Raw genomic sequence first — 18,851 nt, 5'->3', positions numbered from 1 at the left:
ATCACCTTCCTGGGCAGTACTTCCAGTAGAGCCAGCAAATAGCAGCGAACTAACCATGGTTTGAATGGCATAATATTGTACTTGATAGAAACACTCTTGGCATACCCATCAATGTAGCCAAGACACAGCACACTATGACAAGAGGCTTGAATGGGGGGCAGGGGCTTTTGGTCCCAGATCAACTGAAAAGAAAATAAGCAGAAAAAACCTTGTGCACAGTTGAAAGGAGAGATGCCACTAAATGCCAATGTCATACTGTCCCACCAGAAAACAACACCTCAGACCATTCACTGATCCCTGTATGCTTAACAGGCCTGTATATTGATAGTACTGAGGCCAGAGTTAGGCTGTTTTTTGTGATAGTGGGACTGTGAAGAATGTGGGGTGTACATGTGTTACTGTACATTTTGAAGGTGCATGGGACCTATTTGTAGAGCAGCAAACTCTATCTGTGAAATTGATGAAATATGATTGTGGAGGTGAAGGTGTGTTAAAGAAGGATAGCTTAATTGGGCATTTCCTCAAATTTGGCTTTATAGGGTTTTTATGAGTGAGTCTTCCCCAGGAGGTGGGTGGTAGTTGTATATGGAGGCTTAACGGGGTCAGGACTCACTACCACTGGTACCTCCTGTTGGTTGCTCCGGGAATTAGCTCTTGTCAGCTGTAGAGCGCCCTATGCACGTGGTGTCTCACCCGTTGTCTGCTCTGCTGATTTGGGAACTGCGTTGCTCCCCACTTGGCAGTGTCCACGACTCCATTCTCACCCCCTTTCGGGGGGGTGGGGTAACGACAGTCCTTCGGCTTGCACCTGCCTCTGTGGCCAACCACAACCCCAAAGTCTAGCCCCTCACCTCAGGGCAAGTTTCAGTCTGTCTCAGCCACACTCCTCTGTGGCCAGTTGCAGTGCAAGGGGGGAGACCCAGGCCCACCCGCTACTCTGGGTCCCAACCCAAGGACCCTCTAGCGGCAGCCTCTCTCTGCCCTCCTTCTCTCCCCTCTTGTCCGCCTATCTTCCCTGGGCCACTTCCCCTTTGGCCTCATGCACCTTCTTGACCCTTTTTAGCAGGGACTGCAGCCTGGCAGGTAACTGGGCCGGAGCTCTCCTCTGCTCCCCGAGCCTGCCCAGCACTGCTCTGTCCAAGGTGCTACCTCCTTACCTCAGGTGCCAGTCCTCCTCCCTTGCTAGTCAGGGAGAGACTCCCTCTCCTTTGCTAGGCAGCCTTTATATAGGGCCCAGCCTGGCCCTGATTGGCTGCCTCTTTCTTTGCCCTGATTGGCTCTCCACGGGCCTTTGCTGATTGGCTGCTGGTCTGTGCCGCCTCTCTGGCCTGTTCCAGCCCTTTTTCTCATGGAGTGGGGCAGCCGCCCCACTACAGGAGTAAACTAATAATGCTGGAGGAGCTGGGCTCATTCGGGATAGCTTAGGAGAGAGAGAAATGGGGGAAACAAATATATAAATAAAATAACAAAAAGAGAATCGGCAGTGAGCTGCCTAGGGTTGCCTTATTCAGAGATTTATATGTGTAGGGCAAAAGTTAAGGGAGGACAGAAGACTATGAATTGATAGGGAATTTTTAAAATTATAATTTTAAAACCAAAAAAAAATGTGAGTCAGAAACATTGAGTTGTACGGATTGTAAGAGTATGCACTTGCAGTTGCTTATTGCTTTTACCCTGGTACTCCCTCAACAGCTTGCCTCCGATTGTTTGTTACACTCACTTGTGTCTTGTCTCTATACCCTATGCATATTGGAGCAGGGCCAGGATGTCCTGTGTGTTTGTACAGCCCTCAGCAAAAAAGGGCTCTGCTTCTGCTTGTGGTCTTATATCATCATCATCATCATCATCATTATTATTATTTTATTATCCATGGAGCAAAACCCACCATTTTCATTTTGAACATCTGGGTTCCCTGTCTGGTTTACTGGAGCTCTAGGCTTCATCGCCTGTGTTGCAGACTGATTCATTCCTAGCTAATAACTTGCTCCTGGCATTATTAGCATCTCAGACCCATCCTTACTTCTTTTTCTATCCTCCCCTGGGTTCTGTTTATGACTCACCTGCTGTTTCCTGGCATTCTCCACTAATAGCTACTTTTCACTTCAGACACAAGCTATGCAGGCTACTGTGAGGACTGGGCTATGTTTATTAACCCATAGAAAGTCTGAGTTAAGATTTACATTGTTGCCAGCTGGTGATGTTATGTGCTGGTTTTCCTCTATCTTTCAACGTTGCTAACGATTTCCTGTTTGTGGGGTTTTGTATAATAAAATCATAGAAAGTGGAGATGGAGATGACCTATTAGGTCATCTAATTCATCCTTCTCACAATGCAATGATTCCATACAGTATCTCTCCAAGTTCTTTATCTAGCTTAGTTTTAAATGTCTGAACCTCTTTAGAAGATTATTCTCAGTCTTAATAGATTTCAAAGTTAAGAACATTTTTATTAAATTCCACCTAAATTTTCCTTTGCTTAATTTTCCCTGTTACTTACAGTTATAGCCCCATGTGACATCCCAATTTACCCCCTGAGCCCAGTTCCCTATTGCCTTGCTCCTCGTATTGCCATTTATACTTATTTGTGCAAAGTAGATGTAAAACTGGGGTAGGTGAATGGAGAATTTGATTTGGTAGCATTTCATACTCACTTTGTACAGGTGTCTATATGACAATGTACAGCAGAAGGCAATGGAGAATCAGGCTCTTGGTGCTAGGTGTCTTGGACTGTAATAAATAGTGGATTTATGGGATATAAGAATATTCTTTTTGGTTTTACTTTGCACATACGTTTGCAAACTAAATACTGTAGGCCCCTACCTAGATACTTGCTTCCTATACTCTAAGAAAATGAAAAACAAGCCTACTCACCTTACTGATGCTTCCCAACTCAGCAAGAGACAAACATAGTCAAATTTGGTCTTATAGTAAAAATAAGGTTATACGTATCTGAGCAGATGCAAATAGCATTTGGCACTGGGGTAACTATTGCAGCTGGAATACTGTGTCCAATTCTGGTGTCCACAATGCAAAAAGGATGTTGATAAATTGGCGAGGTTCAGAGACGAGAATGATTAAAGGGTTAGAAAGCATGCATTATAGAGATAGACTCAAGGAGCTCAATCTATTTAGCTTAACAAAGAGAAGGTTGAATGACTTGATTACAGTCCATAAGTACAAGTACCTATGTGGAGAAAAATATTTGATAATTGGCTCTTCAATCTAACAGAGAAAGGTATAACATGATCCAGTTGATGGAAGTTAAAGTTAGACAAATTCAGACCAGAAATAAGGTGTACATTTTTAACATTGATAGTAATTAGCCAATGGAACAATTTACCAAAGGTTGTGGTAGATTCCCCATCACTGGCAATTTGTATATCACGATTCAATGTTTTTCCTACAAGGTTTTCTTTAGGAATTATTTTGGGGAAGTTCTATGGCCTGTATTATACAGGGGGTCAGACTAGATTATCAAAATGGTTCCTTCTGGTGTTTCAAAAGTATCTTAGGCCCAAATTTCAAAGGTTTTTAGGCATCTACAGATGCAGATTGGGATTTGCAAAAGCAGGGCCGTAGCAACAAAGAACGTGGCCCCCTCCGAACGGTGGCCCCCTCCGAACATATGTCCGGGCGGGGCCCCTTACAATGCAGAAACTGGAATGTGGTATTTATTTTGCCACTTTTAGGGGCCCCCTTCCTTGCGGGGCCCCCTCCGGTTGGAGGGTACGGAGGGCACTCGCTACGCCTCTGTGCAAAAGCATCTAAAATGGTTATGCATATGACTCCCATTGATTTTCAATGAGACTTATCTCCAAAGTGCCTATGTAACTTTTGACATGAGCACGTAGGCTCCTAAGTCACTGTTGAAAATTTTATCCCGACTGTCTAATGAATGGGTGGGAGGGATAGCTCACTGGTTTGAGCATTGGCCTGCTAAACCCAGGGTTGTGAGTTCAATCCTGGAGGGGGCCATTTAGGGTTCTGGGGCAAAAAATCTGTCAGGGATGGTACTTGGTCCTGCTGTGAAGGCAGGGGACTGGACTCAACTCAATGACCTTTCAAGGTCCCTTCCAGTTCTATGAGATAGGTATATCTCTATATAATAATAATAGGTTCTGAGGGTAGAAATGGTGATATCATTTATGTGAGAAGCTACTCAATTCAAGGGCCTCTGCCTTTTCCCCTCCACCCCCTAGCTCACTTACTCACTTTGCAGTAACAATTGGCTCAGCATATGGCTGCTTCTCCATTGCAGTTGGTATTGTGGAAATAAAGCTTCTCTAAAAAAGGAAGGCGGTTGCTCTCTGGCAGCGTGAGCAGCCTCTCAGTGACTGATTGATTGGCTGGTTTTAGTCAGTTCAGCAGAGGAAGAACTTTTAATCTGCTCTCCTAATGGAGCAGTGGCCTACCTGTTGTTGAACCTTTCAAGAGCAACTGAACTTTTTATCAAGATGACAGTATTGTTCTGTTACCTTTTAAGCATTGCCTATTTTAGCTATGTATAGTTAATTTCTTTAATCCTTTCTTGTAAATTAATCCCTGAACATGCAGAGGTGGGAGGGAGGGGAGAGGACAAACAGGGTGATGCACATAGCGCTTTTGTTTCCACAGCTGAATCTCTTGTGGGATGATTTGGTTCCCATCAAGTCAAATTCAAAACAAAACAAGTGCTCTTGGGCTCAGTGTTCATCATTTCAGACAAGAACCAGGAATGCCAAGGTTTTAAGAATAAATGGAAGATTGAGATGGGCTGGATTTGAAATACCCAGGCACTATTTGATAATTGGGGAATCTGCCCAAACAGAGCATAGTACAGTTGTTTTAGAATGACATGACAGTGTCTGATAGTCAGTCTGTTTTGAAGCTACATTATCATTCTTTTAAAAACCCCTTTGGGGAATGGCAAACTGGGAATGAACAAGCCTGGAGTTAGTACAAACTGAATGTAATGACTATGCAGGTAACTATATACTCACTTTGCCTCTTGCCCTTCAAAAGTGTTGAGTGACTTACCGGCACTTTCTTACCAGCTGGTTGGCCTATCTTTAATTAATTATTCTAATCTGATTGCTTCTACACTGTTTGTGTTGGTCTGTAGATTAATGCAATGCTTATTTGTCTAGTCACATTCAGAAATAACAGGATTAGTTGTATATGCCTATGACTCAAGCAATGCAAAGTTGATATTTTTATGAAGGGAAACAATATTGTTCCCTCAAAATAATATGCACTTCTGAATCACCAGGACTGATATTTAAAATAATTACTATATGCTAAACATCAATGCATATCAGCCAAGTTAAAATGGTACATTAGTCAGTGTTATATATTTTCTGCTGCCATTGTATGGACAAACTGCAGACCTGACCCAATTGAAGACAGTGGGAGTATTTCCATTGACTTCAGAGGTCTTTGGATCAGACTCCATATGAAATCCTTAACTTGTTCCATGAAAATTTTTTCTCATTCCTAAAATTTGTCCTTGACTATGTCATTTTCCCTGAAAGTTCCTATGACAATGCAAAGATGATCATTCAGCAGTTCCTGATTATTTTAGAATACTGTACCATAAGTGACACATTGAATTACTTCTGGGTTCTAGGTTTTTTTTTATTGAATTTCAAATTTGATACATTGTACAGTAAAAGCTTTGTTATCCAGAATGTTGGGGGGATGGGGGTTGCCGGTCAGTCAAAAATTCTGGTTAACTAAGAGTTAGTTAACCAATGGAGGGAGGGAGTTTGGGTGCGGGAGGGGGCTCAAGGCTGGGGTTGAGGGGGTGCAGAGCATGGGCTCTGGGAGGGAGTTTGGGTGCAGGAGTGGGCTCAGGCAGGGGGTTGGGATGCAAGAGGGGTTTCGGGGTGCCAGATCCGGGTGGCGCTCACCTCGGGTGGCTCTCCGCAAATGGCGACATGTCCCTGCTGCTCCTAGGCAGAGGCATGGCCAGGTGGCTCTGCATGCTGCCTCTGCCCATAGGCACTGCCCCCGCAGCTCCCATTGGCCACAGTCCCCAGCCAATGGGAGCTGTGTAGCCAGTGCTCAGGGTGGGGTGGGGTGGGAGCAGCGCACGGAGCCCCCGTGTCCATTCCTCCACCTAGGAGCAGCAGGGATATGTTGCTGCTTGCAGGGAGCCGCCTGGATCCAGCACCCCAAAATGCCAGTTTCTTGAGCTTTCCAGTTGGTAAAGTGTTGGATAACACAGCTTTTACTGTTCAACAAATGGCATTAACAATATTCCATTACACAATACAACACTGAAGAATATGTTTGTGTGTGTGTATGTATATATATGCATGTGTGTGTGTGTGTGTTTCTATAGGTGAATATATGTGTTTGTATGTATAGGTGTGTATGTATGTATATTAAAATCACTCTTAAGGCAGACTAAGAATTTCCATAGATTTCAGGACCTGCTACAATTGCCATTCTTAACTCAACTACATTTAAATCGATATTTAAAAAAAAATCAGGTAAGAATACATAAAAGAAATGATCATTATTAAAATCCATACAATGCCAGAAGTAATTACATTGTGTTTTTATTAAAGGTTTAACATTTTAAAGTGTAATTACTAGCATGAGCACATACAGTACAATCACTTCACATATCTCTTGGTATAGACCCATTCAGTACCTGTAATAATTTTTCAAGTCACTGATAGATACACAATATATGAAACATCCATACTCAACATAGCTCCTTTTACCTTCTTCACAGGCAAAAAGGTAAGGTGAGCCTAGTATTGGTAAATCCCATAGGTCTGAGTTGATTTGAAGCTCTGTTACTTTTTGAGACCTTGCACAAAATGCTGGTAAGAGTCCACTTACATGAGTAGGGTAGGCTCATTTTCTAGGCCCTTGACCTCAGAAAACGGCCTTAAATCTTTTATTAGTCCATAACGAGCACTTCCTCAGTCTAGTCCTGTTTATCATGCATCCAGCTACACTGCAGAATTTCCTGGCTGTCTTTCTCCTCGAGAGGTTCATAGAGGTCACGGTTGCTGTTGGAAACAAATTGGACATAATCTAGACCTCTTAGTTATGATTGTTTAACTTTTTAATAAAATATACCTAATGGCCATTCTTGCTCTGGTTTTTAATATGCAGTGTCAGCTTTGTGGCTTTGTTATACATAACTCAGAGAGAAATATGGTTAAATGATTAGGATAATAGAATGGGCAGATGTTCTTGAGAGGAACAGCCATACATAGTCATGGTTACAAATGCATTGATTTTTATCTTGATTGCACTAGGTTCTGTGTGAGTTGCTTCCTCATAGATTTTTGCTGCACTTTTTAGGGTGTAATTAGAGTACTGTATGTCACCTATAAAGATGAGTGGATGGACATTGCATTATTCAGATTTCCCTTTTCACACAGAGTGAGAATGCTGACTATGTACATGTTCAGAAATACAACTAAAATGTACATCTGAGCAAACTTCAGTTTAAAGTCTTTATATATCTATATATATCTGACCCTACAGCAAAGGGAAGTAAGGGAAATGTAGTAAGGAGTATTTAAAGGGACATCATGCACAACTTGCAGCACAGAGTAAACAGTCTGATTTTTCATGCTCAAAGCATTTATGTCAGTTTCATGAGGCAGTTTGGAATATAATTTTTATCTCAGGCCCCTTTTCTGTAATGGCTTCAGCCATTTTTAAGTTTGCACCAGACTTTATTCATTCCCCATAAGTTTTTACAGCCAAAGTTTCACCACAAAACTGCTGAACCCATTGCAAATATATAATTTGGAATGTATTTGTGCTCAGCTTGCTCAAAAGAAATATGGATTCCCCCCTTCTTAGGAGAATTCACAAATTCTCCAATGTTTGAAAATATAGGGCCTGTTGTAAATATCTCAATTGAAGTCTATTGACATCAGTGGAACAATTTATAGCATAGATGATCTGGCCTGTGGTGGTTTATTTTAAGGAGTAGTGTTGTTATCTACACCAGTAGCTCCCAAACTTCATTGGTTCACATACCATCACCTTAAAAAAATTGTTGCAAAATGAATGGCTAGACCATATAGCTCACGTAACACCGGTAGTACATTTGGGAACCCCTGATCACACATCTTACAAAATACCTTTTCTTCCTTCCCCCAACTGACTATAGCCTGTGTAAATATATGTTGTTCTGATGCCTGTATGATTATAATCTCATAATGAAACCCTTAATCTATTTGTTAACATCCCTAATGGCCACAAATGGCCGTGGAACATGCTGTTAGTGGGAGAAGCTGATTTCATTTTAATAATTCCTAAGTGGAAAAGAATTAAGCATTAAAGAAAATGAAAACATGAGTCACTGGTATATTTTCAACTGGACATTCCCAAAGTTCACCTATACATGTAGGTGAATCACCTGCCTGATCATTTCTCTCTCTTACTTGTTTTACACTTGACTCGTACGGTGGAACTTTTTTGAATTCTCACGGGGCATCTGCTTTCTTTGAAGTAGCATTTACTGTAGATTGGATGCATTCATAAACATTTCACTCTGCTTCCGTTTGAAGTGTTCTACAGGCTTAAGGCTATTATCCTCCTCTGGCATGGTGCTGATCAGGACAGACAGGCTTCATGCTTGTTCACTAAAATGTAGAGCTCATTTACAAGTGGAAACTGAAAAGATGGTTCAAGATGGCTTAGAATTTCAGCCACTCAAATCCTCTGATTCATTGAAGTCTTTATTTATTGTATTTAAAACTCCTGTTGAATGCTGCTCAGCTGATAATTATTGTAGTAGCTAAAGACAGAAAAAACTATACAGTTATCTAGCTCATCCCCATTAGGTTATTTAGTCCATTTCCCTTTGTTCCCAGTGGATTGACCCCATGGTGGGCACTGATATAGACCTGAAATTCAGGCCCTAAGGCCTGGTCTACACTAGGTGTTTATGTCGAATTTAGCGCCGTTACATCGAATTAACCCTGCACCCGTCCACACCACGAAGCTATTTAGTTCGACATAGAGGTCTCTTAAATTCGACTTCTGTACTCCTCCCCAACAAGGGGAGTAGCGCTAAATTCGACATGGCCATGTCGAATTAGGCTAGGTGTGGATGGAAATCGACGCTAATAGCTCCGGGAGCTATCCCACAGTGCACCACTCTCTTGACGCTCTGGACAGCAGTCCGAGCTCGGATGCTCTGACCAGCCACACAGGAAAAGCCCCGGGAAAATTTGAATTCCTTTTCCTGTCTGGGCAGTTTGAATCTCATTTCCTGTTTGGACATCGTGGCGAGCTCAGCAGCACTGGCAACGATGCAGAGCTCTCCAGCAGAGATGGCCGTGCAATCTCAGAATAGAAAGAGGGCCCCAGCATGGACTGATCGGGAAGTCTTGGATCTGATCGCTGTGTGGGGCGATGAGTCCGTGCTTTCCGAGCTGCGCTCCAAAAGACGGAATGCAAAGATCTACGAGAAGATCTCTAAAGCCATGGCAGAGAGAGGATACAGCCGGGATGCAACGCAGTGCCGCGTGAAAATCAAGGAGCTGAGACAAGGCTACCAGAAGACCAAAGTGGCAAACGGACGCTCCGGATCCCAGCCACAGACATCCCGTTTCTACGAGGCTCTGCATTCCATCCTAGGTGCGGCCGCCACCACTACCCCACCACTGACCGTGGACTCTGAGGATGGGATATTGTCAACGGCCGGTTCCTCGGACATGTTAGCGGACGGGGAAGATGAGGAAGGAGATGAGGAGGACAAGGCAGTCGACAGCGCTTACAATGCTGATTTCCCCGACAGCCAGGATCTCTTCATCACCCTTACAGAGATCCCCTACCAACCGTCCCCAGCCGTTAACCCGGACACAGAATCAGGGGAAGGATCAGTCAGTAAGTGTTTTAAACATCTAAACATTTATTTTTCACAGAACAGGAATATTAACAATAACAACAATGGGTTTCTCATGATTAGTGTGCCCTAGGCGCTTAACGTTTCAGTCCTGGGCAGTGCAACTATTGAAAAAAAATCTAACAATGTCCGGTTTTGCATGATTGTTCTGCCCAAGCCGCTCTACTGTTTAGTCCCTGCCAGTGCAGCTACAGTAAAATGCGGTCTATATGTCCGGGGATAGAGCTGAAATCCTCAATGGACATCTCCACGAAGCTCTCCTGGAGGTAATTGGAAAGCCTTTGCATCAGGTTCCTGGGGAGAGCGGCCTTATTGGGTCCTCTGTAATAGCAGACATTTCCACGCCAGGAGACAAGCAAGTACTCCGGGATCATTGCCCTGCAGAGCATGGCGGCCTACGGCCCTGGTCTTTGCAGGCTTTCCCGAAGCATTCTTTCTTTTTCCGTGTCTGAGATCCTCATCAGGGTGATGTCGCTTATGGTGACCTGCTTTGAATTAGGTAGGGGAATGTTAGTATTGGGACTGCTTGCCCGTTCCTTTACAGAACTGTAACCGGCGGTTTACAGCCACGCGGTGGAGGCAGGAGAGGGGCAGCATACAGGGATCTTTCCCTGGGACAGCCGCGAGGGGGTGGGACAGGGGCAGAGCTCATGCTTGCCGGATTGCTGGCAGCAGGGACTGGCATTGCTTTCAATGTGAAAGGAGGCCAGTGCAACTATTAAAGTTTTAAGCAGCCACAAGTCTACGGCTTACCATGTCGGCCTGCTACACAAATTCCGGTGTCCTGCCCCGCTTCTCTGATCTGCACTGCAAGACCCCAGGCACTGAATGCGAAGGCCGAAAATTCGACCTTGTCCTGAGTGCGCATGTGATAGGTGCTGTGCATGGTCTTCTTTACAGAGAAAGACTATGTTCTTTGTTCACAACTAAATTTATCTTTCTGAGGAATTCACTCCCTTTTTCCCATTCCCACAGCTGCGACTGTCTCCCAACCCAGCCTGGCATCACACTCCCAGAGGCTAGCGCAGATTAGGCGTAGGAAGAAGAGGACACGGGAGGACGTGTTCTCGGAACTTATGGGCTGCTCCCGAGCCCAGGCAGCACAGCAGACCCAGTGGAGGGAGAACTTGTCCCAAATGCACCGTTCACACATGGAACGGGAGGAGAGGTGGCGGCAGGAACACCAGCAGGCGACTCAAACGCTGCTTGGACTAATGAGGGAGCAAACGGACACGCTCCGGCGCCTTGTGGATGTTCTGCAGGACCGGAGGCAGGAGGACAGAGCCCCGCTGCAGTCTATCCGTAACTGCCCTCCCCCGCCACCAAGTCCCATACCCCCCTCACCCAAAGTCCAAAGAAGGAGGGGCGGCAGAGTCCATGAAAACTCTCACTCCACCCCTGCAGACTGCTCTACTACTAGAAGGCTCTCATTCCCCAAAATTTGACAAGTCCTTTCCTTCCCGCCTCACCCAAGCCCCTGTCCAAGTTTCACCCCCCAGTTTCATGTGTAGTTGCTAATAAAAAATACGTTTCTGTTAATTACTGTTTCCATCATGTTCTTTAGAGGAGAGTCTGTCTGAAGGGGGGGAAGGGGGTTGGTAATTGGACAGAACAGTCACCTTTACCAGGGTACAGAGGCGGGGGCAGGTTCAGCAGCAGGGCACACACACATTGCAGTCACTAGTTACCCTGGTCATTCTGGGAGGTGGTTTTAGTGTTCTGTGGGGGGCGGGGGTGCTCTGTGACTTTGTGGCGGGGGAGGGCAGTTACAGATCTTATGCAGCAGTCCTTATCCTGGATCACAGAGCCACGCAGCAGGGGATCTGTAACCGTCCTCCCCCTGCCACAAAGTCACATAGCCCCCCCACACACAGAGTCCCGAACAGGAGGGGTGGCAGGGTACGTTGAAACCACCAGTCCACCACTGCGGAGCCTGTCATTCCTGGAGTTTGGAAGCGTCATTTGCATCACTACACTACACCCGCTCCCCACCACAGTCTGCGTCCCAGGTTCAACACTTTCCCACGAAAACAGTAATAAAGAAAACGGTGTTCATTAACAAAATTCAAGTGATTTTATTTTTAAACGTGTGTTGGAAGGGGGGGAACGGGGTATGTAACTGGAGAGGATACTGAACATTTAGTGGGTAAAGAAACGGGGGCAGGTTCAGCTTCTCTGTACACAAACTGAAAAGTCACTGGTTACCCTGCTCACTCAGGAACCTAGCTTTCAAAGCCTCCCGGATGCACAGCGCGTCCCGCTGGGCTCTTCTAATCGCCCGGCTGTCTGGCTGGGCGTAATCAGAAGCCAGGCTACTTGCCTCAACCTCCCACCCCGCCATAAAGGTCTCCCCCTTGTTCTCACAGAGATTGTGGAGCACACAGCAAGCTGCAATAACAATGGGGATATTGGTTTCGCTGAGATCACAGCGAGTCAGTAAGCTTCTCCATCTCCCCTTGAGACGGCCAAAAGCACACTCCACCACCATTCTGCACTTGCTCAGCCGGTAGTTGAAGAGTTCTTTTTCAGTGTCCAGGGCGCCAGTATAGGGCTTCATGAGCCAGGGCATTAGCGGGTAGGCTGGGTCCCCGAGGATGACTATAGGCATCTCCACATCCCCAAGAGTTATTTTGTGGTCCGGGAAGTAAATACCTTCCTGCAGCCGTCTAAACAGACCAGAGTTCCTGAAAACACGAGCGTCATGAACCTTGCCCGGCCATCCGACGTTGATGTTTGTAAAACGTCCCCTATGGTCCACCAGTGCTTGCAGCACCATTGAAAAGTAGCCCTTTCGGTTGATGTACTGGCTGGCCTGGTGGTCCGGTCCCAGGATAGGGATGTGAGTTCCATCTATAGCCCCACCGCAGTTTGGGAATCCCATCGCGGCGAAGCCATCTATGATGGCCTGCGTGTTTCCCAGGGTCACTACCTTTGAGAGCAGTACCTCAACGATTGCGTTGGCTACTTGCATCACAACAACCCCCACGGTAGATTTGCCCACGCCAAAGTGGTTCGCGACTGACCGGTAGCTGTCTGGCGTTGCAAGCTTCCAGAGGGCTATGGCCACTTGCTTCTGGACAGTCAGGGCTGCTCGCATCCGGGTGTCCTTGCGCTTCAGGGCAGGGGACAGCAACTCACAAAGTTCAAGGAAAGTCCCCTTCCGCATGCGAAAGTTTCGCAGCCACTGGGATTCATCCCAGACCTGCAGCACTATGCGGTCCCACCAGTCCGTGCTTGTTTCCCGGGCCCAGAATCGCCGTTCCACAACATCCACATGACCCATTGCCACCGTGATGTCCTCGGCGCTGGGTCCCGTGCTTTCTGACAGGTCTGTGCTACTCTCAGACTTCAGGCCCTCACCGCGGTGCCGTAGCCTCCTCGCCTGATTTCTCTGCATCTGCCTCTGGGAAAGGTGGATGATAAGCTGCGAGGCGTTGACAACGGCCACAACTGCAGCGATGGTCGCAGCGGGCTCCATGCTCGCAGTGCTGTGGCGTCCGCGCTGTCACTGACCAGAAAAGTGCGCGAACTGATTTCCCGCCGGCGCTTTCAGGGAGGGAGGGCGGGAGTGATGGTTGGATGACGACAGTTACCCAAAACCACCCTCGACACATTTTTTTCCCCAGAAGGCATTGGGGGCTCGACCCAGAATTCCAATGGGCAGCAGGGACTGCGGGAACTGTGGGATAGCTGCCCACAGTGCACCGCTTCCAATGTCGACGCTTGCCCCGTTAGTGTGGACTCACAAAGTCGAATTACTGTCCTTAGTGTGGACATACACGTTCGACTTTGCAATATCGATTCCACATATTCGATTTAAGTAAAATCGAACTACTCTCGTAGTGTAGACATACCCTAAGAGAATGTGTTGCCATTCTTAATCAACAAGAACAGCCAGTAAGATTGGAGAGCTATTTGCAGTTGTTTCGAGTCAGGGAATTATTATTGTTGGTGATATATTGAGACATCTCAGACAGATATGCTCCCTGCCCCAACAACTTGCAATCGAAATGTTTAGATCAGTGATGTGCTCTCAAAATGTTATCAAGGCTCCATCAAAAAAATTCCGCCTTCGTCAATGATGCATGTGATATTCCCTGGTTAACGTACTACCCCACAATCCTAAACCACCCCCCCCACATTCATTATATTCTCTTTCTTTCCCAGAAATCCTATCAGCTCCATACATCCCCACGCTAGCAAGTCTTTCCCGTGCCACTCAGTCTAATACTTCCTGACCAGTCATGGTGTAACCTCACTGAAGCCCCTCTAGAGCCCTCCTCTATCAGTTTCATCACAGCAGTAGCACTGGTCCAAGTAAGTTATCCAGGAATTCTAGGCGGTGGGTGGTTGGTCACTTAGATCCCCTTTAGTTTATGTGGCGATCAGGTCTCCCTGAGTGCTGGAGGTTCCCCTCGTTGATTGGCTGGAACGAGGGAGCAATGATGGTGGCCTGGATTGGTAGGTGAAGGAAAAGAAGTGCAGACATACTCCAAATTGAAGCTCTTTAAACTCTGGGCTAGGGCTATGTAGGCAGTCACTGACAGGGAGAAAGGCAGGTTCCAGTGTCTTTGGGACTTAACTCAGTGAAGCAGCAGCTTGGTCCTTGCCTTCTCCTTGTGTGTTGTTAGAGTGACTAATGGGGTGGGAGGGGACTGCTAGGACTATCTGGTACATTCCTTATGCACACCTAGAGGCACTTGTAAGGAGGCTGTTTCCCTTGCTGCTCCATGAGAAAGAAGTGAACAGGCAGCTCCGGCCTTAGTAAAACAATATTTTGCTGCTTCCTCTCCAAATCTCTGCCCGTGATTGGCACATGATTATACAGACGATTGGGGGAGGGTTTGCAAAATTAATCTGTGAAATATACTGGAAACCTAATTGTTTTACTTAAAAATTGTTTGTGCTGGAAGAAGACAGGGAATGTTTGTTTAATCACAATGAAATATACACTCATTCATAACTTCATATTGCTCAACTGTCTATGGTGTCTTACTCTTCTACCATACTAATTCACATTAGCAAGCAAATATCCCCACTCAACTAATTGTTTTTAAAATCTGGTACATCTGCTAGCGTGACAGCAGACTATACGGAGATTGGTCTCTCAGTGACTTTAATTATGTTTTTTGTTCTGATGATGGAAATTCTCACACATCAGATGCCACCTGCCACCTCCTCTATTTCCACTCCTTTGAACCCTTGCGATGGGCAGCAAGTGGGACTTTAATTGCCATCCATACAAGACACATTGGCTTAAAAGTCCTGTTGCTGTGTCAAATGTGCAAGGCCCAAGTCAAGCAGCCAAATGCTGTTCTCAATTTCATTTTGGTCAATAATAGCATGGTCAGTAGTTCCTCTTCTGCTGATCAAGAACCATTCTGAATGTAAAATACTGAAAAAAACATCTAATGACCACTTTCAGTATGCAGCTTTCTGATATCTGACATTTCTGTTCATCTTTTCTCTCACTCTTGCTCTTTATTAAAAAAGCTAATTGGAAGCTAAAGTAAGAAGAAATTATAAGATATACAAACAGCAACTTCCATCTGAGGCAAGGTTTGCAAATTTCTGTGTGGCTTGGACAGAAGGAAGGGTTCTTATTTGGCTTACCTGTTAGAGCTTCTGCTCATGTTGTATGAGACCTTTGGTTCTGCTGTGTTTCTGTACAAGACCCATACACAGCATAGTACAGCCATGGGAACTGGTTAAGTCCACGCTAGCATCTGGCCACCAGCTAAGTGAGAGATAAGATATATGATTAGTGTTCATCTGAGTTTACAGTGGGAAGCATCTACTTCGGTAACTTTTTATCTTAAATTTTTGGCAATGTGAATCAAGAGTCCTGTTGAAGCATCTAAAGATTATAGTGGGTCCTGCTGGTTTAAGTCCAACCTAGTTAGCGGATCACAATATATGTCCTATACTTTGGCGTCCTTAAACTCTGTCATTGGATTGACGTGATATGTGGTCAGCATATCATCTATCATATAGAGGTAGAATTCAGACAACATGGTTACCCACAGATGCTGAGACTATAGTCTATGTTTGTAACCTCTAGGTTAAATTATAGTAATTTTTTGTTTTATGGCCTTCCCAAGAAAAGGTTGCATTATCTCCAGTTTATAAAATGATGCCTCCAGAAATAGAATTGACTCCAGGTGGACTTGACATGTCAGTGCAGCATTAGCATTAGAACTGCAGTATATTACCTTTCCACTGAGTTGAGTTGAAAGCCGCTTTGCTTTGGGGATCTTTTTACTCCTTGATATACATGCCTAGTTCCCATTGCAGTTTGAATCTATAAGTCTGTTAATTTCATAGAGCATCCTCCTGGGAGAAAATAATCAACAATTTGAAACCTATGTATTTACCTGAATTGCTGCCTGTGTATAAATTTACAGATTGTTCAGCATATCTGAAGTCGACCTGTAAGCTATTCTAAAATATACATTATGCTAAAAATCTATGGAGAAGCTGTGCAACGTTATCATGAACTCTGAATGTAGAATTCATTCCAGACCAAGGTTTGAAATATTTAGTCAATTAACTTAAGCTCAAACTTACCATACTCTGAAAGAGAATATTGGGACATTCTTGTATACTGGTTTATTATAAACCTCCTAGGGATACAGTTGCATGAAAGGCATTATATAAGCTTAAGGTTTTTTATCACACTGTGTGAAGTTTAGCTGTTATTTGCAGCTATTGTGTACTTCTAGTTTACTTCAAAAGAATGTTGATCGAGGCCTTAGGAAAAGCTCGAGCTACCCATACTAGAAAGGGGTAAAAGAATAAAGCACTGCTTAGCTGTTTCACTGAGATACACATATGCTAGCTGCCAGATGCTTATTTCTAGTTTGAATTCAAAATTGATCCCTTTAGCCAGTACAGATAAGAATAAAGCCAGATCATATTTGTTAAAATATTTGTTTTTTTTTAAATAAAAATGTGTTTAATTGTACTTTAATTCTTTTCAAGAGTCAGTGAAAGAAAAGCCTTCACTTCCACCTATAAAGAAAGAAGGTAAATTGTCGCCTTACTCTACAATATGCTGGTATATTGGTAACCCATACTGGAATATGTCTGCCTTTAAATATTCACTAATAACTACCGTAAAATTACAGTGGAGATGTTTCACAAGCCTCCAAAGCTGACAAGCGATTCTGTTAGCAGTGGTTTATTGATTGTAAAAGTTTTAAGGGGTCTTTATAGGAAAGGCTATGGCCAAGATTGTTGGAAGTAACTAGGGATTTTGGGTGCATTAGTATTTGGGTGGCTGAAAAGAAGGGGCCGGGTTACCAAAGGTGTCCTCAGCACTTTCTGATAAAGGCCCTTTTAAGGTATCTCAAGTTGGGCAACAAAAAATGAAAAAGCACCAATTACTTTTGAAAATCTTGCTCTATATTTTAACTGCTGCACAAAATTCTACCACGATTTCCACTTTATTGCTTAAGGTAAAGTATCAGTGGACCATCTTTTTTGAAAATAATCATTTTTAAAAGAAACAAAAACTATTTTCATTATTGCTGGAGATCAATAAGTCTCTACAGCTAACATCAAAGACAGTTTGCTTATTGCTAAGTCTCTCTGCTGGTCAAGGAATGTCCAATAGGCATCTAGAACAGTATTCCTACTCTGTGGCAGCCTGATGGCCATGGTTCCTGATCCTATTATATGGCTTCCAGGAAGCATACTCAACCATTTTATGATATGTGCATGCCTTTCCTTCTGATGTAAGGAAAACACATTTATAAGGAAAGATTTAAAGGAACCAAATGTGAAAGTTCTCTAAATAGCTCTTTCTGGGATGATAGGCAAAGAGATCCAGTAAAGGAGAGGAATATAGAATAACACCTATACATCACCTAGTATTGATGGGGAGAAGGATAAGCTAATTTTTTCTATGCACACCTGAAAGAGAATCAGTCAGCCAGGGAAGATCAGCAAAAAAATCTATTAGGAAAAAATGGCAATTAGGTTTGTGAGGGCCAGAAATAATGAAAGGCTATTTTCCCCCTGCAACAAAATACTGTCATGATCAGGGCTGACAACATCTCCATCAATAGGTTGTGCTGTATCTTTATTTTAGTGTTATACTGTTGTCCTGTTTTGATATTGCGTGTTGTCTGGATACAGGGATGGAAGGGTTAGGAGGAAGTTAAGTCCTGCTCCTGTGTGCTGGAATTGTTACTTGCTGCGTCCCAATAAATGTTTTGATTTCTATAAGTGAATATTACAATACTCTAAAAGCTAACTCCTGGACACGTTAAAGAGAGTGAGAAAACTCTCATTTACTTCAATTGCACCAGGATTTTACCTGATTTATTAGTCATCTGTTTTCCATTCTCCTTAAGAGTTTCAGAGTCCATTCATCCTGACATTTGCGGTCATATAGGAGAATTATACTTGCTTAAGAAACAATTGAGACAAGCTTTCCAAAAAATGGATTTCTAAAGCGAGGCCAAAAAATACATATTTAGGCACCTGAATAAGTGACCTGATTTTCAAAACTGCTGAGCACTTTCAGAAACTTCTGTGGGAACTGTAGGGTGTTCAGCACTTTGCAAAATTAGGCCACTTAGTTAGGACTGGGATTTTCAGGAGTTAGGTTCCTAGAGTAAAATTTTCAAAAGCAGCTATGTGATTTAGGAGCCTAAATCCCTTTTGAGAATTTTGCCTCCAACTCACGTTAACTTTCAAAATCCCAACCCAAGTGCCTGAATATGGATTTAGGAGTGTAACTTCAAGCTACCTGGTTTGAAAATCTTGGCTTCAGTATTGTTTCTATATTGCTATATGTTGTTAAAATCAGCCATCGTGAATTTTTCTGCTCTTAAAAATAAGAACAAATTGTGACATTTTCTGAATGGAAAAACAATTTAGATATTAGCTTAAATTTTACTATTTGTTACATACTTAAGATGAGGGGAAAAACACATTAATGCCTTTAACTGTAACTTGCTGCTCTAAAATATATTAAG

General features: G+C 44.0%; 1 protein-coding gene across 1 annotated transcript in view; it reads left to right on the top strand.

Moving 5' to 3' along the window:
• The window catches only part of TRDN (triadin), a 261,031-nt gene that overhangs the window by 122,919 nt on the left and 119,261 nt on the right, over positions 1-18,851 (top strand). Inside the window, exon 16 of the mRNA XM_065401998.1 lies at positions 16,849-16,893. Within this exon, the coding sequence (XP_065258070.1) occupies positions 16,849-16,893 (45 nt within the window). The remainder of the gene's footprint in view (positions 1-16,848; positions 16,894-18,851) is intronic.

Source organism: Emys orbicularis, chromosome 3 (assembly GCF_028017835.1).
Source record: "Emys orbicularis isolate rEmyOrb1 chromosome 3, rEmyOrb1.hap1, whole genome shotgun sequence".
NCBI classification, from domain to species: Eukaryota; Metazoa; Chordata; order Testudines; family Emydidae; genus Emys; species Emys orbicularis.
This window is presented reverse-complemented; position numbering and strand designations above follow the sequence as displayed.